Genomic DNA, 22506 nt, shown 5'->3' on the forward strand with positions numbered 1-22506 from the left:
TTTCAAAAGTGAAGCCAATGAAGAAGAGTTTTAAACTTGCATTCTCTCTACTGGCCATCAGGGGGCGACTCCTCTGGTTGTATAGAAGTCTATGAGAAAATGACTCTACTTCTCACTTGATTTATTCCCTCAGTAAACATTGTAAACATGAGTTTATGGTCTCAATCTCTAGTTCCAAGTCTTCAATACAGCATGATGTTCATTTAGTAAATTATGGTCCATTTCCAAATGTCCAAGATCCAAAATATGAGGAGTAGAGATGAGATCATGTTGAAGCTAGACAGACAGCCTCTTGGCTCTAGCTCAATACTTCACAAACATGACATGACATTACTCTGTACTTGAGCTGCTGCAACACCTGAATTTCCCCCAATAAAGGAATATCTATCTATGACATGAGAGTTGTTTAAATCTTGTAATCTGATTCTCAGAAACAACGCAAAATTTCAATATGGTTGAACACAAACTGGGGTAGCCTACAGTACGTGTTCAAAGCTGAAGATCTATTGAATAAGACAACAAAACTTATTGAATGTAATAATTTGAAAGATAAGGCTCAATACTTTATTTCCCACGCTTGACTCAAATCCATTCACTCCTACTTTAAATGTATTATTAGCTCACAAACTGATTTTTTTAAATATTCAATAAACTCCTTTATTAGCTGGGAACTGTTGTTGTTATCAAATGTGTCCTAAACTTGAGAAAAAAGTGCATTTTTAGGAGGACTATTTTCATGGGTGGATTCATATTTGGCGCTTCAGCAGCACAGTACATGTGGGATGGACTCAAAATAAACCACAGTGTGTGTGTTCACGGTAATGAAGGAACATGTTACTCAGTGCAACACTGTGACTTATTGTTGTGTTAATAATAGTTTTTTGGACCGAGCAGCCATTGAGCTCCACAGAGGAATAAAATATGTCAGGCTTTGTGTGTAACTCCTCATTCACGCGACAGTTTGTGGAGCTCCCGACAAAAGTGTTCACTGTTCAAAGATCCCTCGCATGTCACAGTTTTACTTCCATCAATCCTGTCATTAGCTGTTCACCTGCCTGTCACTCTGTCTCTCAGTTCACTCCGGCCATTCCCAGTTCCACTTCCAGCTCACAGCCCAGCCCCTTCTCTCTCACCACACCATCCCTCACCTAATCAGTATTACTCAGTGCACCTGTCTGCCACGCCCACCTCATCAGCACAATCCCTCTCACCTGCTCACTCTGCTGCACCTACACCCTGCAGTATAAATACCCCACTCATTAACACACTCGCGGCCAGATCGTTCGCCGCATTCATGCCAGGCCTTCCAGCAATTTCCCGTGGACTGACTTCCCATTGCCGACTCTGCCTGTCTGGACTTCCCTGCCTTGCCTGTGCCCCGGTCAACGACTCAGCCTTCTGTCCCCGACCACCAGATGCCTACCTTGCCTTTGCCCCGGTTAGCCGCCTTAGCCTTCTGTCCCCGACCACGAGTTTAGCCTCCGCTTCCTCTGGTTTCCGTCTGCCTGATCCCCTGCCTGTTTCCCTGACGGCTTGGCGTTTCCTTATAGGAATTCACAACGTGAGTCTGACCCTGCCTGTTTGTCTGATCCTGCCTGTTTCTCTGATCCTGCCTGTTTGTCTGCTGTATGTTCCGCTTTCAATAAAGCTGCTGCATTCAACTCCCAGTCCTGCCGCACTGCTTCTGGGTCCACACCACACCCATGACATCGCAGTCACATTTCAGATATCTAGCATTTAATATCTGTGCAATATGTGTTGGATTTGCAAGGATCAAAGTTGCTGTTGTTGCACCTTGGGGTGTCAGATTTTTGCATGAATAAACACAACACATAACAGAGTAACTGTTCTAAATAGAGGGAAATATGTGAACACATATGCCAATGACAACAACAAGTATGACTACAACACACCTGTGTGAGTTCCTAAGTGTGTATTCGTGGCCTTCCTCTGATTGTCTGTTGACAGTGTGGTTAGTTTATTTAATTGCTACTTGTTCAGTAAGTGGCTACTGCTGCTCATGGTTACTCCACAAAACTGCTCACTGCCTTCTACATAAGAGGAAAACCACAACCAGCAAGCGTGAAATATTTCATTATGTCACCTTTACAGTGTGGCCTCATCAGTGTCTGGTTACCTATGTCGGCAGCTGACAGTAGCAGAGCAGTCGGCTCATGAGAAAATGTCAATACATGATTGATTTTGTATATTTACTTGGAAGTGTGGATGACACCTGTGTAGTGACGGATTATGAGATAGAGCACCTTTATGGCTTTATTTATTGCCACATCAGCTATAGTAGGAGATTGTGTCAATGCTCCCAACAACAAAACATGTAATAGAATTGCAAAACCGTACAGTCATTGCGGAGGTGAGCACACTTTCTATTAGCGCTCTGTAGAGCCGGAACAATGCAACCTCTGACACAATTAATTTAATCAATGCTGTTTTAAAAAGAACCGTCCTCGGTGAGCTTTTTTTCTGAATGATGGTGAAGTTTTCTTACCATTACAGAGAAGATGAGATTGATGAAAATGTTTTTTTTTACGAAAGTCCACTAAAAGTTATAACGTTTTGCTGATTTTCCAGAGAGGACACCTTGTTCCTCTAAGCAGTCATATCATTACAGAAAATGGAGATGTTTTATCATTAGACGTAGTAATCTTTACAGTGTGACCCTCTTACTTACCAATTCATTTATTGAGTAAGTTTGTGCAAAATAAGGAGAAAAAAACAACATGGACAAATATTGTGGTTTGTGGTTCGTGAATAAGTTATTCAATTAAAATCATAGATCAGTAAATCAAGGCGTATTACACATGATTACAATCAATTCCTCCTTGTCTTCACACAGTCTATTGCTCCTTAATGAGTTTTGACATTTGCTGCATCTGACTGATTAAGTTTGATTGATTTGCAATCAACAATTACGGTCGGGAGGGCTTATTAACATTAAGACTCTCAAACATGGTTTGCACTGTTGGCATGTTATAGGCCAGATTTATTGGTTACGGTGAAATGTTTTAATTGTCTATTACACTCTAGGCCCCTTTGGTTGCAATTAAGGGAACATTTTCAGTATTCAATATTTGGTGTGGAAGAACTTGACTTGCCTGCACAGAGCCCTGAACCCAAACTCCATCCAAGACCTTTATAACACAAGCTAATTCAATTTGTGCATAAGACACAACTCGATATTGAAACTTAAAACTCAATGAATAATCAGTCCAGTCGCCAGGAAAAAATGATAAATATTGGCATAGTACAAATTTTGCAAACCATGAATACGTTGCAATAAAGATATTTTTAACAGTCAATGAAAGGCACCTGATAATTCCAAACCTGTCTCCTAGAAGTTACATCTGAATATTACGAATCTGTTTGACCATTTGATGTTTTGATGAGAAATTTCATCTCAGCCTTCATTATGTGTGCAACCAAAAGTTGAGATGGATGATTGATGAAGAAGCAGCAGAACTTTGACACCAGATACGTTTCCTCATTATTGATTAAAAAACTTAATCAGGTGCCATTACTTTTCAATTAAAACATATTAGATTAGATTTCAAGTAGATTTGGTTTTGGTTAATCTTGACAGCGTTACTGATCCCTCTTTAGAAACAGATTGGACTTTTTTTTAGAATGATCCCAGACTGACAGAACTCCATCTTCAGTTTTGTCAGTTATCAGGAGTTACCACATATTGATCTCCGTAGAAGACGTAGAGGAAGAGATATCTGTTATGATGTCACAGATGTCATCACAGCGTTTTATCATTTAATATATTTCCAGATATATCCAAAGTAATCTATAAATAGTCAAAACTCTTTTGAAGATATAGTAAGTCAAATTCAAAATATCTCCTCCTGTTTCGGATATCTACAAATAAGTTTTAGTTTAAGATGTAATCAAGATGTCTTTTGATAGATAAATAGATATCTTTGATTAGTTATAAGTTAAGTTATAAGTTTACAGTTAACTACATCTTAATTTAAAGGGAGAAAAAAAAGTCATATGTAATTTAGGGTATCTTAATTAAAATTGTATACGCATAAGCATTTGATGTAAATCCTGTCTATCTTTTAAACCTTTAAAGGCTTGCCATATGGAGGCTGTCACAGCATGATATGTTTTGTCAGCATATTTGGGTGTTTAAATAAACGTCTTATGTAAAATATTAAATAAGTGGAATTTCATAATCTTGTTTAGGAGTACATGAACGACTTATCTGCTCCTCCTTGAATGTTTTTCACTGCAGCATTTAATAAATTGTCTGCACAGCATGATTCAGATTCTGGTTATCATAATTCTGACAGCAGCAACAAAAGCTCAACGTGCCTGTACGCTGGAGAGCGTACATCCCTGGTATTAAGATCCTTTTAAATGTAAAGTAATTGTATTGTATACTACAGCTATGGAAAACAATAATCCCCTACTGGATTAGTCTGGTGGGCTATTTCGACCTTTTTAAAAGGGATCTAGATTATGTCCAACAACAATGTTAATATTCCCATCCACACACCTTACTGGTTAGCTGCATTGCTGCAGATTCTATTTCGACTCGTCCCAATGGGATTAGCTGCCAAATGGATTTCTATAAGACTCGAGCATATTTGCTTTGTTGCTTTTCTGAGATGCTGAGGAAACGGGAGCAAAACTTCTCCACGGATAATAAAAAAAAAAACGACTGGAGACATCAGTGGCGCCTAATAATAAAATCCCCAAAGAAGTACCACAGCTGGAGACATCAGTGCGTGTTAGCCCTTTGAGCTTTCTGGAGAAATGGGATGAGACAGAGGAACCACAAGCAAAGAGAGCTGGAAGAAATGATGACGTTCGGTTGTTGTGGGACAACATCAGTAGAAGACCGGAAACAGTAGAGAGTTTTGATTCACATAAACGTTAAATACTCTGACAGCGGTCTGGCTGAGCTAAATAATATACAATCATGGTACAAGAACTGCATTTTTTTGTGTATTTATGTTTCGTGACGAGCCACCAGCAAACCAATGTATCGCTCGCTCTCATTGTGGTCCCCACGGCGTTTAGAGCTCAGAGCGCCTGACACTGAGCCAGAAGCCTGTGCATGACTGATTTGGGGGGGGGGGGGGTATCTTCAGAGCTGACACACTTCTTTGCACTTGGGTGGCTGCCTTTGGCAATGAAGCAGAAACTTGACGTAAGCCCACTATATCATTTTCTTTTTTGTGTCACAAAGCGTGTTGATGTTGGTCTTGACTCTTGACATCGTAGCGTGTTAGCACCAGATGCTCGTTAAGTCTCTTCTCCTCATTGTCTGTCAGATGGAGACGTTGGCTGCATCCACTTTTGGTGAAGAAGTCTAGATTGTTGCATTTGCCCATCTGCCTGCTTGTTCGTCTGACGGCGTCCCTTGTTTAACCCCACCTTCGTCCAGCCAGGTGTACCGTCCACCATAATTTACCTTTATTTAGCTCTACTCAGTGTGCGGCATTTGGGCCCTGTCTCACTGATCATAACAGAATGATCTGGACAAACTTTGGCCACATTCCACTGGGGCCCCGTCTCCGCGGTCCAACCTTTGTTGCCAAACTCCAGAGCTTATTAGTGTCTTGCTTCTCCTTCTTCCTTTAGTGTTTCCCCAGTGTTCCCCACTCCTTTTGTCTTCCCTGTCCCTTGCTTACCTCTGTGTTTGTGTGAGTCTTTCCCAGTCCTGCCATCAACTCTGAACCCAGAATTTGAGGTGTTGTCTTCAGGAAGCCGGTTCACAATATGCCAATCTGCAGGATAAATCGGTACAAAAATGAATTAATTCCATCCTCCATCAAAATATTAAATATCAATAAGGAGTATTATATGATATGATTTTATTGGGGACTAATATATTGTGACTTGATTATTTATTATCTGGGTTGATCACACCAGGTTTTATTAACTAACTATTGTCTTTTTTTTACCTTCTAATTTTTTTCTTTTTACAAAATGTGTATTTAAGCATGTTTTTGCACGAGCGCATGTATGATCTATGTTATGTACGTGCATGTGGATTGGGACACTTGCAAGTGTATAGTGTGATACGTTGGCTTGGAGCCCACACACCTGGCGGATATCTATTCAAGTCCACAGTGTATGAACCCTGGCTGTCCTCCAAGTCGCTGCCAGATCCCTGTCTCCCTGCCCCAGCTCCTGTGGATCATCCATCCATCTGCCTGCCTTTCTCCCGTGGGAGTGCAAGCCTGGTCTGCCACCCAGCACCGCCTTCCTCGGTTCCATAATCAATTCTCACCACCTCACCTTCCTTTTCTCAGAGTCCTCACTCGCTAATCATAACAGTGCTGGAGTATTCCCTGTCGTAATTGCAACTGCAGATCATTTGAGTGGAGTTATTGTTGCAAATTCCAGCTAACACATTTATTGCAAACAAACATTAACATGCTTCTCAGGAACGACTCTGTGACAAATGACTCAGTGACTCTATTAAGGGCTGTATCAACGATGTCATAAAACTAATTTAAGATAGTGGCTTAAAGAAATACCAGTGTAGGATTTTGTACGCACACATGCACCATCATTTTCACACATACTTTATTTTGAGTTTCAGTCTTAAGGTCCAAAAAAACACAATTACATTAATCTTCATCCAAGGAGGTATAATTATGTAATCCATTTTAGCTAAACTGTAAAGAAATAGAGGATCAATGTAAGAAGATCATAATGGGGTGAGATAGTTTCCTACTTGTTTAAATCAACTGGTAGCATTAACATTAAGTTAAATGGACAATTATCCAGACAAACAAAATAAGTAAAAGCTTTAAGTTCCAGCTGCAGTCGCCGTGGTACCTGTCCTTGGACCTGGCATCTGCAGTACTAATGGAAATGTTTTTTCTCCTTTTTGGCAATGTACAACATAGTACATGGTAATATGAGTAGCTCTCGACCACTTCCATTTTGTCAAATTAGCTCTTAAATGTAAAATGGTTGGAGACCCCTTGTTTACGTTGTGTTTTGGATTGGGTTCATAATTATTATTTTGATACCATCAACCACACCTTTTAAAATGTTATCCTCTCTCAATATCACCGGTTCTGCCTTCTCATGTCTACGGTCGTATCTCACAAACAGACAACAGTTCATCAACATCAAAAACTGCTACTCCTCCCCTTCTCTTCTGTCCCATGGCGTCCCCCAGGGTTCTTAGCTTGGTCCTCTGCTGATTATCTTCTATTCGCTTCACCTTAGTAACATACTACTGCGCCATGGCCTCCACTTTCACTTCTATGCAGATGACATCAAGCTCTACATTTCCACTAATACATTACCAAAACTACTCAATCCACCTTTTACAACTACCTCACTGGGTATAAGTAAGGAATGCAAGCCAACTTCCTCAAACTCATCTTTGATTAATCCAACATGATCATCATTTTACCCAAATTCTCACCAAAACCACTTACCATAGATAACTCCACTCTGTCTCTATGATCTCTGTATTAATAACCAAAACTATGGCAGAAAACAGTGTCTTTATGTAAGATCCCATCACTTATGTCATAAAGCTGCTTGAGAAAATTGTACTTTGAAGTAGCTGGCTGTTGCTACTCCCTGCTAGGTAAAGTGGCATAGTGAAAATATAACTTTCATGGATTACTTTCTTTCATTCAAGCCTTTGGCACATGTTCAGGTGCTAATGCGTTTCCTGCTTTGAAAAGCGAGAGCAGCTGGCAGTGACTGATGACTGTCCATTGTAAGCTGAGAGAACAGACTGACACCTCCTTTCTGTTCTGCATGTGGGATTTTTAGTTGATGTGGGAGAGAGCCAGACTTTCCCCAAAGCAGCCAAATGCTTCTTATGGTCTGTTTAAATGAGTAGAAAGACCAATAGAAGGGCTGCAGGAATGAGTCCTAAAACCTAGAGATGTGTTAGCATGTCACACTTCCTGTTCCCTTGTCTCTAAGTCAATGGGTTTTTTAAAAGGGTGTTTGGTTAGAGGCCTGAAATAAGTCTGTGGTTAATTAAGATTTAAACATTTTGTTCCATGACGTAAAATATGTCAGTAAATACCCCACTTGGGAATTTAGAATTTTTTACTTGTCTTGCTAACAAGTGGCTCCATTAGACTACAAAACTTCACCATGGCAAACACTAGTCCGCCTTTAACTTCATGTTACCCAAGTGTAGTTTGTTTACAGCCTTTACGTCAGCTTTTTACTTCTGAAGATTGTAATCACATTTCAAACCTCATACAGTCGGTTCCAGATTTACTTACTGCACAAATGGTGAAAGTGTCAAAAACTTTTGTTTGCCCCGGATTTATTTTCTGCAATAATCCAAAATCCAGTGGAAAAATCTGGTTCGCTCTTTGTGGCAGGAACCAATGAGCTGCTAACTCTACTGCGTGCACTTTTTTTTATATTTACATTTACAAAACCTGCTCATGTTTCCATGTAGAGATTCAAAAAAACATTATAAATTAGTGTCCCCATTCCCAATGCCTTTCTGAAAGTTCAAAAGATTTAAATTCACTTCTTTATTCGGAGTAAATCTTTACTAAAACCATATGCTCTGCTTTATGTGATGTACTGTACTTTCTCACCTGATAACAGGCCCTTTAAACATAGACAATCTAAAAGGTAAAAAACACACAGACAGATCACCAAGCTTTCGCTCTAAATCCGACTCGCACACCACAGGACGCCTTTTGGACTCTGCAGGTGTTGGTTGATAATAATAAAAAAATATCTAATACAAGCTCAGGTGCATTTCTGAAAGGATCACAGTGGGTAAGATGACATCTATAAACCATCTTGCAACCATTTCTGACATCGAGCAGCAGTTACAACGGGAGCAGAGATATTCATTTCTCCACAGAGAGAAGCAACACCGGACACAAATTCCCTGTTTTCCCTATTTTTTATATCCTAATGCATCAATATTTCATTGTACCAGACAGGTTTATTTTTCATTCTGTGGGAGGTCGCAAATTAGATTCAGGGAGATCAATGTGGGAAATCAGTAACTGATGTAGAAGTGGTTAGGTATATGAAAATAAATTACAGCTCTTCATTTCGAGCTAAATCTCACTCATGACCCACTCATGACCGGGTTATGGATTTTCATCATCAAAACAAAGCTTCACTTCAAAAAATAAATCAATAAATGAGGAGAGGTTGTCTCCTGTTCTCTCTCAGTGCTCTTTGGGAGTAAACTGTGGTTGCCCATTGCTTCACCAAACTGGTTGTTCCCTAGTATCCTTTTTTCAATTGAAGGATTTCTTTTGTTGTAGGCATTCCACCCTCCCTAGTATTTTCAAGGTTACAAAATCCAAAGTTGCCTCTTTGTGCAAAAATACATTCCAAACTTTATCTTTTACTGCAGTCTGGCCTAGGCAAATGAAGTTGGTATCATCCACATTTATAATCTTGTTAGTTTGATATAACCTCTTTTTGTTTGTGTTTTCATTCTGAGCTACAGTGGAGAGAAAAGTGACACAAACTTAAAACACTAGGAAACCCACTTGCTTTGTCTAACTCAGACTGCTAAAGCCTTACTTTAAATGTTCCCTTTGGCGTTTTTAACCAATATTAATGATATGGAGCAGTGTTGTTATGTTGATATCACATTGTTTTTAGATGCAGTCATGCTGTTTTTTAGGATGAACTCTTACATGATTGTAGGAAAAATGTGACTCAAGTTCTAATTTCTGTTTCATTCTGATTATGAAGCACATTTTGTGTTTTCTTTCTTGTGTTGTTTGTATGCAACTGTTATATAAAGACTACATTTTCTTTATTTAATTTTTTTAGATGTCCAGCTGGAGTGCCTTGGTAGCCGTATGGTAAGTGCATGCCACATAACCGCAACGTGACCTTTGCGTGACATAGTACCCCTCTCTTTCTCCCCCTGGTTCCAGTCCACGTTGGAAAGAAAACTTATTTACAGGTCATCCACATTATATATAACCATTCTTGCAAACTCATTTAAATTATTATATTTCAATATAAGCTTCTGATGGCAGAAAATATTAACATTAAAATTCTGACTTCAACATCTTTTTCTCCTCATTAGCAGCCGTGGCTCAACTGAACAGTGACTGTGTGGTTGTGAGCTCCACCAGGCCTGAATGATCTGTGTTGTGGATTCTGTGTGCATGACTCCACACCAGTAGAGTCGGTGCATTTACATCCCCCCACCCCCCCACATGTCCCCAGAAGCATATAGCTTCTTTTTAATTGGCCTTATTAGTGGAGCTGTGGTGAGCAACACCGCTGTAGCTTAGTGTGTTATGAAGCATTACTTGAACGAGTAGTTCTAGGTGGGGATGATAACCCTGTGAACAATCCAAAATCTACTCCTCTTAGAAAAAGCCTGTTTTAATTATGTATTATTTCATTAAAAAGAAACTGTATTAAAATAAAAGGGATTTAGGTTGCTAAAATATAATACAGTCCAATAAAATGGCTTCAAACTCCAAAATAAACAGGAATTACTAACAACTAATATTAAGTGGTAAAAAAACTAAAGTTTTTAGTTGTTTCTTATCAGAACGGGGTAATTATTTCCTGAGTTTCACAATGTGAATAAAAGCATCAAAAGGTCATGTTGTGCAAACGGTCATATTGAATATGTATACTTATATTGTACAAATCAATACGGAGCCTCAAGGCTCCAAAATCGGTACAGCAATTATGTGTCAAAGCCTGAAGGAGGTCAATCAAACCATGTAAAACAACAAACAAACACATCATTGATTAAGGAGTGATCATTTGAAAGCAGAGCTTGACTGGAGCCTGGTGTGTATATAGTTGTATCATCAGCAAATAATTGGACACTGTATTGATTAGTAAGAATGTATGTATATTTTTGTATGTATAAGTTAGACAAGCTGAGTTCAAAGGAATAATTACAGCATTTGTGATCAGATATATTTATACTGAATTGCAAGAATTCATCAGTTTCGACATGTAATGAAAATGAAGCTCTAGCATAGGTTCAGTCAGGAATAACATTATTTAGCACGCTGTGGTTTTTATCATATATATCCTCTTCTCATACACATCCATCCAACAGCACAGCGACACATCTACATTTTTAGCCTATCGTCTTGCTGCTGACTTCTTTTTAAAATCAGATTCTCTCACTGCTTTAAGTGTGTTCATGCTGCTGTTACGCCTCCCATCACAGCAGTGGCTTCGCAGGTTCATCATTTCATCATTTCACCCACCTACCAGTCTCAGCAGATCATCAGCCTCCATGAGGGGATTTATCTTGCTGCACCTCTTGATTACAAATCTCCCCGAAGAGCAAGTGTGACAAACTCATTCACAAATGGCCATACTGGGAAATGAGAATTACATCAGGGGCCAGACATATACAGTTTATTGACATTCTTTGGTTAATTGAAAAAAACACTGAAGTGTTTTATTATGTCCTCACATCCATTTTAGTCCACATAAAGATCCTAAAAAGCCAACAAAAAAAGTTGCTTAGCATTCAGTCCAGCAAAAACAGTGCATTCTGATTACATATTTACAAGAAGGTTACCACACAGAGGTTTTACAACATCCGTGTTTTGTGGGAGATTTGATTAAAAAATAAAAAGTAAAAATATCTGATCATGTAGTTTACATGTCCCATACAGCCGAGCCTTATGGCATGCAATGGGCTTCACATTAAACCTTAAAAATGACAAACTTTCAGTCCAGCGAAAGTCACATGCAGCCTTTAACATAAAGGCTTTAACATTAAGGCCATCTTAATTAATATGGGCCCTGGATCAAAGTTTCCCAGCGGGCCTTGAGTTGTAGAGTCTTAACTCAAAAGACTCCCTGTCAAGACTTTATCATCACATACCATCTGTTATAACAAACAATTATTATTACTTCTTACACTTTCACTCCTGATTGAAGTGAAATTAGGTGGATTAAGGTTGAATTTGTTGCGCTCACCAGGGTGCCATGTTTTGAAGATGAAACCAACGATCCCATGCGACACAATTACCTGAGGCATGCAGAAAAACATGATTAATATTGATTATGCAACATTGTCATGGTTGTTTATTTTTTAAAGAATATAACCAAATATACAATTGTGCCAAAAGGCACGGTTCGGAGGTTCAAAGTATATTGCCAACAGAGATGTGATAACAAAGTTCTCAAAAACAAAATCAGTTCAAAGTCAAACTGTTTAAAAATGATAGACTTACAAAAAGAGACTTCTGTTTACATAATTAAATGGACTACGACACCTGAAACGTTTAATTTATCACAGGCACAGTATTTATTTTATTAAATAAACTTAGAGTCAAATATCTTATCCCTCTGATAGAGAACAACTGACCGCCGGAGCTGTTATTTATATTAATCTGCACAGTCTTTTCAAAATATACATAGCTGGTTGTCATTCAAAACTGACAATATGCCCACATATAATTTGACTCCCACCTCTTCCAAGAGATTGTGTCGCTGTTGCATCAGGAGAGATCCCATTTTAAATTTATTCAGCTGCCGGTCTATTTGTGTTGCACCAACTCCACAGTTGGCCCCAATAACAAAATGATATGGCACCTGTAGACAGTTTTCGTTTATATCAGATTTTTGCCTGTTTCCATCTGTGGGCATCTTTGTCTCTCTAGTTCTTTTAAATTGTTGGTTGCAGTTTAAATAATGGCCACGAACTGTCTTCAAATATTTAGTTTAAGTGTTTATGAAAAGCTGGATAGTGAATAAGATTCTCCTCGTGGCGGGTAGCTGATAGAAGGAAGTGTGTGTGTGTGTGTGTGTGTGTGTGTGTGTGTGTGTGTGTGTGTGTGTGTGTGTGTGTGTGTGTGTGTGTGTGTGTGTGTGTGTGTGTGTGTGTGTGTGTGTGTGTGTGTGTGTGTGTGTGTGTGTGCTTGCAGGAAGTGCCAGATTTTTGTTTGTTTGCTACACTGGTCAATAAACTAACGGTCGCTGGTGGGACTAAAGTTTACCTTTCTGGTGTAGTGTTGTTAGCTACCTCTGTGTGAGCCTGACTTCTTGGACTTATAACTTTTTATGACATCATGTGATATCACTGCAGCATACATACTCATATAGATTGTGTTGTGCTGAAGAAGATGATATAAATTACGTCCTTGTGCCTCACAGCGCTGAATGTATACACATCCATCAGTGGGGCTCCAGTGATGGAAAAACTTGGCAGACTCTCCAGAGTTTATTTATAGAGTTGAATGGTAGTATGTCTTGCAGAGCTGCTGTATTGGACCTGTTGTATTTTACAGTTGTTTCTGCCAGTCCCTGTTGAGCAGGGTACTTTCTGGAAGTATTTCATGAAATTGTGTGCATTGGTTGTCAGTAGACCGTCTATTCTTAAAGTTTTCTTCCTGATCTCGTGTCTTTTAATCCAGATGTTTTATTTGATGGCCTGAATCTGCATGCATGTTACTCTTTCTTGGTTAACAGAAATATAAAACCTTATACCAACAAGTAAAGGCAGATTGTGTGAGTGGGTTCGGCTGTTCCAAATTGGGAGGTAAATAAAAAAAACAATAAACAAAATAACTATTATAATTATAGGAATTAGTCTAAACTAGATGTAGCTGAAAGTTAGTTAGTTTTAAGGTTTTGTTCACTGAAGCTGAACCCCTATCTTACACATTGTGTTTTATTTTAGCACAAGTAATGTTTCCCAAAGTATCTTGTTCCCTGCTCCAAATACAGTTTGCCACATGCAGGGTTTATTTTGAAAGTCTACCAGGAGATGTAATGTCAAACTCACAGTCAGTCTGCTCCGATACATATAACTCCCCAGCAAAGTTAAAAGGGCTGTTGGCAAAAGGTTTGATCATTTACAGGATGCCTTAATGGACCAGCTCCTGCATAGTTCTGAATTCATGAAATATGAGAAAAATGTCTTTTGCAACAGTTTGCAACAGTTGCATGATATCTCCAGGCATCTAGATGGCATCCATCACCATTTGAGAATAACATTAAAGTCTCTTAATATTTCATCATTTGGTATAATTACTTTGGTGTAAAGCAGCATAAATGTGTAAGTGGCCTGGAGTGGTTCAGCACCCTTTTCTCCTCATCCAAGGGTCATTGCTAATTAGCTACAAACCAGCGCATGCAAAATATCTATTAATAGAACAATTCATTCATGTTGACAGTTTGCGTTCTCAAGGCCATTTTCAGAATTCACCTAATCACACTGTTGTTGAGAAAAATGAGTCGGAAAGAGCAAGCTGACAAAGATTAATGGACCGACAAAGAGAAACAGGATAAACGACACAGTCTGTGTGTGAAAAATACAAACGTATCTGCTAAACTGTATATGAGGCCCAGAAAAGGACATGGAGGGGGAAAAGAAAATCAAAGGTTGGAAAAATAAAAATAAATAATAAAGATGCACATTTGTGAGATTTCCCAAAGGCTTTGCGTGATCTTGCAAAAGATGTATGGTAAAGGAAAAAAGTCAAAAAGTTGATGTACCTATGGGTTAGTTCGCCACCTTGGAGACCAACCACAACAATGGAGCAAACACACCCAGGGGAAAAGTTCATTTCATGGAGGAATCTTACTTTGAGATTGGCCATCAATATATAGACATTAAACAACAGTTGCACGGTTTTCACATAAGTGCCAGAGATCTGAAACCCCTCCTCTACCTCGGCAGCTCCAGAGAGGGACCTCACCTTCGGTTGGTAGCTGTATAGGAACCCAAATTCAGCCAGTACAAAGCCCAGATCCAGTCATATTTCTAAGAAGTACTAACTCACTTTCAAGTAAATCTCTGGTATAAATGGATCAGGCTTAGTTTAATGATGGACTCAAAGTGGGAAGATAACGGTAGAAAAATCTGTTCCATTCCTATACTTAGATTTAGATTAATTTCATGTCTCTTTTTATTTAGTACATACAGTACATAATTATTTGATTTCTGTCAATTTTGATCTCTTTTTACTTTACTTATATTTGATACTGTTCCAGTCACAAAATACAATCCCATAGCTTTTATATTATCTGTTTTGTATCAATGATATCATCTTTGCAATTCTTTCATATAAATGGAAAAGAGCAATATACTGAATGTATATCTGGAATATTATAATTATAGACTCAAGGGGGGAAGATAAAGGTAGAAATCTGTTCCGTTCCTATACTTAGATTTAGATTAATTTAATGTCTCTTTTATTTAGTATAAACACTTTTATTTTATTTCTGTCAATCTTAAAAAATATATATATATTTCCTTTTATTTTGAAAATCTTTACTTTCTGTTTTTAATTTATCTCAAAATGCAATCCTGTATATTTAAAGTCATCTGTTTTGTATCTTTGAATGCACATGAATATAATTTGACAATTCCTACATATAAATGGAAATGAGCTTTGACACAGTAATGATGGTTTATTTATAGTATAATTATAAACTTACAAGTTGTAGTTTTAATAGATTTCCCTGATGTAAGTAGGTTTGATATAAAGAATTACCTTGTATGACACTAGCTATGGTCAATAATGTATACAAAAAAATCACAAAAAAGTAGAATTTATTTGAATAATTTATTAGATTCATATTTTATTTAAATAATGCTGTCCAATGGGGTAAATTGAGACGCCGTCTGGCAATTCTAGAGATAGCATCTGTTGTATTCAAGCAGCAAATGGTTATGAAAATGATATAATTGTCTTTGTTTAAATGCTTTTGTTGCGCAAGAGCTCACAAGTGAATTGGACAAGCGTAACTCGTACCAGATGTTTTTTAATTGTGAACATTGTGACAAACTCTCTTATACGCAGTATTATGAGCACAAAAAAAGCTATTTCAGAAATGGAGTCTGGGTAGGAAACACAAAAGGGGCTGGATGAGATGCTGTTCAGGACACAATGTCATCCAGTCACAAAAACTTGCACAAAGTCATGGGCAAATGAAATAAGTGTTCAAACTACCATTTGACATTTTTATAGATTTTTTACCCCGCAGTACCGCTTAGAACAGGTCACCATGGCTCTCCATGATTTGATTCTCGAGAAGGCAAATTGGTCAGAATGTTACTTCTCAAGTGTCAGGGGAGAAAAAGCCACATAGTGCTTCAGGCCAGGAAGTAAGAAAGTGGCACAAATTGCAAAAGAACATTTAGATGGTCAGGAAAGTGGTTGAAAAAGGTTTAATGCATTTGAGGAATGCAGTCTTTTATTATATGGACTGCAATTAGGTTAAAGGTTGCAGTGCCTGTTCTTTTATATAAGGGGAATAACTTTTAGTAATTGAATCAAAGCGATTTGTGGAACTGGAGTTGTTCCTATAGCGTTACCAGTATCAGAAATGGCCCTTATACAGCCTCAATTGGGTATCTGCGATTATACATCTTTATGCATCCGACCTACAGTATATAACAAAATCATTATCATTCATCTGCTCATTTACGCTTATGCACCTGTACAAAGTAGTACTAAACCTAGTTAAACCTAGAGCTAGTTAATGTTAGCCTTTAGCTTCCGGTGGGCAGCACAGTCCTGCTTGGCTAAATAATGGAGCAAACAGCTGATGTTAACAGAGGTTGCATTGAGTTACAATATGGTACGTTCAAGCTCTTTCCAGTAAATCCTGTAAAAGTAGTTATCCTGTAAAAATGAAGTTTTTGGCAAGAAAACTAGGAAATGTTTTCATAGCAATATAAAATGGATGTAAGAGAAAGAATAATGAACTGTTTAACTCATAAAACTAGCTTTAAGCAGCTTTGTAATACATAATTAAACCGATTAAGGCCAAGAATTTATTGTATCCATACTCGGTATCAGCCAAGTACCAGAATCTGTATCAGGTAGGAAGAAATGGTCGCAAACTTTCTTTGATATTTAAGTATCAAGCCTCACGAACAAAGACGACTTCACTGCACCATCTACAACTACTGTGTGTGTGAACAGAAAGCTCATTATTCTAAGCAAAGACAATAAGGACTTTTTGTATAATGTTTATTTAAACTATATGCCTGCTGGGAGGGCGATATCAGCCCCGACTGCAAGTTCACTCTAGCTTGATGTCAACAGTATATAATCACACAGCAAAGTAATTTGTGTCCTGTTTAAATGGCTGAAATGAGGCCACTAATCTTAACCAAAAGAAAATGTATTCAGAGGTACATGTTGGAAAAGATAATTGCACAGCAACTCAAGCGAAATGTGTAGCTGAAGTTATACCCTGACAAGGTCAAAATAAAACAGCAGTTTATGGGATGTACTGTAGCACGGACTATCTCTCTTTATAACTGACTCATATCCAGTGATTATTTATTGTGGAACAGGTTTTTAACAGGTATTTCCAGTATCAAAGTATCAAAACATGCATAGAAATTATCCTGCCAGAAAACCCACTTCTCTAACCATAATCTACTTATTTGTTGGTGCAGTGTGTTCCCATCATAGTTTTTCTAAAATGAAAACATGTCCTTTTGGTTATGACAAATTTCCATCCTTTGAACATTCTAGTTTAAATACTAAATGTTGTGTAAGATTAGTGAAATTATCTCTATCTCGGTCCAGACACCTATATTTTCTTTATCTAACTGTTCTGTTTGTTACATCTTAATAGCCTTAATAGACCGATTTACAACTTATAATTTGCATCATAATCTTTAAAAAAAAAAAAATGAATTGGTGCCATGAATAGAAACCGATATTCCGGGACAGAGGATGTCGCATGTGTACAGATTGTAAAGCCCTCTGAGGCAAATTTGTAATTTGTGATTTTGGGCTATACAAAATAAACTGAATTGAATTGAATTGAATTTGGAAATATCTGCCTGTTTTAACTTTATTTATTTAAACATAACAACATACCATTTTAAGTTGGCACTAAGATCATGTATTAGAGTTTAAGCATTTAATACATTTTTAAAGCATACATAAATGCACACCATTAAACTATTGTATTTTAGGATATTAAACTGTTGAGTAGTGTTGCATAGTTGTTTTGATTAATAAGTAATTTCTAATGGCACAGGGGGTTTGCTGGTCTAGAAACACAGTTTTTGTTTTTGCAGTGTAACAGCTTGAATGTAGCATTTACTATTATTTCACCCTGAACCTTCTCTTGTGTTCTCTTGTGTTCTTGCTGAGCTCTCACTAGGTGTAGAGGGATTGCTTTGTACAAAATGTACCAAATTGCAGACACTGGTTGGTTCATTTCTTGCAGGCAATTGTTGGAGTAAGTTGTGTGGGTTTTTGACATCTTTCAAGTTTTTTTCAAGAGTTACCAAAACTTTCTCAATTTTGTATATTTGCCTTAAAGCCAACTGCAGGAATGATTTTTTTTTAAAGTCATCTTCCCTCTCATCCAAGCTCAGGTCTTCTCGTTAAACCCTTTTTAAACCCTTTTCTCTGCTGAAAAATGTTTCCAAATCACTCATGTTGAGTATAACAATGACCCCTTATTCAGTGCATGCCATTGCGTTTCAGTAGCTCATTTGTTGCAGCCTCTCCTTTCAGTATCTGTAGGCTTGGCTGGGCTAAATCTGCACGTCCAGCACGGTTATCTGCTGCCTCTCCGGCTCCTCCATCTGTCCCGACGATCTCCCCCTCAGGGAGGCTGGTGGACTTGTTGGCAGCAGCCTCGCTCTCCTCCACAGCACTGTGGTTTGGGTTTGTGTAGCACTGAAGAATGGCTGACTGATGAAACGTGGTCAGACATGTTGCTTTAGACGGAGTGGCTTCATGCAGACATATTTCGCCTCAGCTGTTTTGTGCCTACAGCTAACTGGCTGTGGTCACCTTCTACTCTTGGTTCTTTACAGTCTCGATAAGAGGGATGTGTTGATGATGAGCCAACAAAGACCCCCCCCAACTGTTTTTACTTTCCATTTGATTGCACAGCCACTCCAAGGTCAGCCTAAGGAAAAGGCTATTGTTACTCTGGTGCATTGACTTTGTTTAACGCCTACCCAAGTCATGTTTAAACCTGTAGGGCTGCAGTCATCTGCTGTATTAATTAAGCAGTGTTGTTATTTAGACAATCTAGCCAAACAGTCACACAAATAATACAAATAAACAAATAGAAATACAACCAAACTATATAACATTCAGTACAGACATTAATGGCCCACTCAATATGAATTGTTTCTAATAAAAGGGCTTAGAACATTATGATGGAAGTATTTATGGCCATCCACATTTTAACTTATGCCTCATACATTTAGTTGATACCATTTAAAACACAGATTCTGTGCAAAAAAAACATTTATTACTCGAGAAATGGTAACATAAATCCCCCAAAATATCACATTACGACTCCAAGACCTTGAGGAACACCATAGTGAAAATCAATACATCTATTTGGAATAAAACGTTTATATATTAACAAGATTTCCGCAACAATTTCATTTTTCGTTAATAGGATGGCAAACTATTCTTCTCTGGAAACTGCTCAGAAACCCACTAATTGTTTATTAATTCCTTGATTTAGCTCTCGTGGAATCAATGAGGGCAAAGCCTCATTTTCAATGATGTTGAGAACACAATTGAAACAGAATTAATAGACACAAGAAAATAATTAATGAGGAGGAGGCAACCAGACAACAACAGAACACAGTTCAGAGAGTTACATTCAAGAGCGGTATAATTTGTAATCATAGTTTTAAATTTGCAGAAGAAACAACCATAAAAAGAAATTGGCACTCAGGACTTCAAGAGTATTCCAATTACTTGAACCAGTCAGACTATTGGACCAATTTAATAACAGATAAATGACAGCAAGTTGCCATTAAGGGCTTTATAAATAGAAACCAATGCCTATTACCTCTTTATTGTTAGAGATGCCCACCCAACCTTTTCATAAAATGCCTTGATGAGTAAAATAATTGTTACCTGTAATTAATCTAAAGTGTGGAGGTGTGGAAATTTGCTCTGTTTCTGTAGAAATATACAATTGTATTGGTGTTTCAATGTGAAATTAAAATATAACTTTATGATCCAGTCAGATACCAATACATTTATAGTATAAAGTATATAAATAGTCAATGACTGTCTGTTGCACTTGTTTCTTTTTTCTCCTCTGACCTCTGTTTTCTGTGTGAAGCTGTCTTGTTGCTCTCAATATTAGCTGCTCTGTTGTCAACAATGTTGGGCTGGAAAAAAAACGTGCATGTCGGCTTGAATTCAACCGTTGAGGTGTTCTGTCGGGGGATGTAGTGACTATTAAACAAAGTTAAAGTAGAAGGGCAAAAAGTAAGAAACTTCTAAAGTCCGCTAGCTGCTAGACCTTCAGTGCCCTTTCGTAGAGCTATGAAAACCTTATTTTTGTAGATTACAGCACACCTGTAATGCACTACTGAAAGATATATGTTTGGTTTTAGTAATGTTTATGTACTGAGGTGGCTTACACGGATACTGGTATTGAAAAGACGCCACTTTTCATATTCAACCGTTGTGGACTGGTTATGGAAAGCACTTTCTACTGCCTGTATTGATCCTTGAAAAATCGGCCCTGAGCAGTTGTATATAAAATTGAGATATATGGAGAATTGTTGACAGGCAAATCGTAATCCTATTGAATTGTGAGGTCAGTGAAGCTTCACTGCTCTATTTTCCACTTTGTGACCCTGTCAATATTATGTCCATTCAGAGCAGTTGTATGTTAACTATTGTCCACAATATCTATGGTTCTAGAAACTAAAATATTTGGTCTTGTTTGCATTTAGAACTATTTTCCATTTTGCAAAGGAGTACAGAACTGTGTCATCCGCATAAAGATGGGCATCACAATTTGATAAGAAATATGTGATATTGGTAATACAAATTGTGAATGTGAAAGGCACAAATATAAAACCTTGTGGAACGCCTTTGACAGTGGTAAAAATATAGAAAGATAATTTCCTAAAATCAGAGACAGGTAGTCCTGAAACAATTAAAAGGACTTATAATGAAAACCAGTATCACATAGCCAGGAGCATATCATGATTTAACAGAGTCGAATGCTTTTGTTTGATTGACAAAGAGGGTAATAACCAAAGTAATCGCAGTGACAGGAATGTGTTTAGCTCTGAAACCAGATTGGTGTTGATTTAACACTGAATTTCTTGAGGGGAATGATTTGAGCTGCATATTAACTAATGACTCAAAGACTTCAGCCAGAAAAGGACAGTTTTGGAAATTGGCCGATATTAATTGAGATAATTTTTATCACAACCCCCGTGCGCTGGGACTTCATGTGCAGGTTTCCAAACCTGAGGCAGAACTCCTCATTAGAAATGGAAAGGTTAAAGAGATGTGTAATTTGTGCAGAAATAAATGGGGCACAGAGTTGTACAGGAATAGGGATCTAGTTTAGTCTCTCCAGTTGCTATCCTGCAAACGATAACTCAAAGTGCCCCCATAAAGATTAGGAAAGGAAGGCCGATAGGGGTTAATAGAGGGATAGGTTAAGGAGGGCTCCTGAGCCAAAAGTTTACTATTAGGAGCACTTTGTGAGTATGCCATATCAGCTTCAGCCTCAGCTTTACTTTTTGTTTAGTGCTAATTATGTTTGCATGCTGCAATGCTAATTGAACATGGTAAACATTATACATGATAAACATTAGCATGGTAAGATTTGTCATTTTGAGCATGTTTCAGGGGCATTTAGCTCATGGCCCCCGAAACGAATATGGATAATGTCCGGAGCTGACGGTTCTGCTATCGGTGCTAATTAAGCTGGAAAATAGCAGCGTCACAAATCTCCTCTCTTTGTCTCCATGCCTGTCTTTGCAAGAGGAGCGACTCCTGCTTAGTACAGTGTGAGACCCACATCATGGCGTAGAGAACAAAAAATCCAAAGTCAGGCTACATTTTACTCGAGTAGATGCTGAGAACTGTCGTTGTCACAAATGCAATAAACCCGTCACAAGTAAGGGAGGTAATGCCAGCAATTTATCTAAACATTTGGTGAATAAGCAGAACATAAACATGCAGAAATGCACCGTTTTCCACAATAAGGCTTAATAAGCAGTCCATCCTCGTCCACTGCAGGTAACGTTTGTTAATAAGAATAGTCGAATAAAAGCTAATCACTTAGCTAATTGTTTAGCTGTGAATGTATTTTAAATATTTTGGGACTTCTTGTATTGCTGCTCAAGAAAGACTATTTGTCTACATGCAAGAATAATAAAGAAATGTCGATTGTTTTTTTAATTAATTGTCTTTTTTAATTAATTGTCTTTTTTTACTGATTAAGAGTACTGATAAGGAACCAAACCGATAAGTAGTATTGATAAGATCACTAGTATCGATAAAATCCAAATGATACCCATCCCTAGTACCAACAATGCTAGCATCTGTGGGTGGTACTTTTTCAGTTTGCAGTACAGCAGCTAACACTTATTGTAAGTCAGCTGTATGGAGAAAGCTGTGTTACATAACTGTATGTTTAGTTGGTCAGACCAGCTGTTTATCAGCTCATGTGGGTGGTGTAAATGACATCACGTCTCCTCATCCTATGTTGTGAGATTGATTTATGCAAATCAGAAAAACCATAGTTACCTTGTTTTTGTGAAGTCAGTGGCACATTTTAGTCTTT

The 22506-nt window shown here is 37.9% G+C and overlaps 1 protein-coding gene across 3 annotated transcripts in view; it reads left to right on the forward strand.

Annotated features, from left to right (window-relative positions):
* The window catches only part of adamts3 (ADAM metallopeptidase with thrombospondin type 1 motif, 3), a 230648-nt gene that overhangs the window by 143817 nt on the left and 64325 nt on the right, over positions 1–22506 (forward strand). Inside the window, exon 22 of one of the 3 annotated variants that reach the window (XM_054610314.1) lies at positions 9784–9815. The exons of the other annotated variants lie outside the window; for them this stretch is intronic. Coding sequence (XP_054466289.1) covers positions 9784–9815 — 32 coding nt within the window. The remainder of the gene's footprint in view (positions 1–9783; positions 9816–22506) is intronic. 3 annotated transcript variants of the gene reach the window in all.

Source organism: Anoplopoma fimbria, chromosome 13 (assembly GCF_027596085.1).
Source record: "Anoplopoma fimbria isolate UVic2021 breed Golden Eagle Sablefish chromosome 13, Afim_UVic_2022, whole genome shotgun sequence".
NCBI lineage: Eukaryota > Metazoa > Chordata > Actinopteri > Perciformes > Anoplopomatidae > Anoplopoma > Anoplopoma fimbria.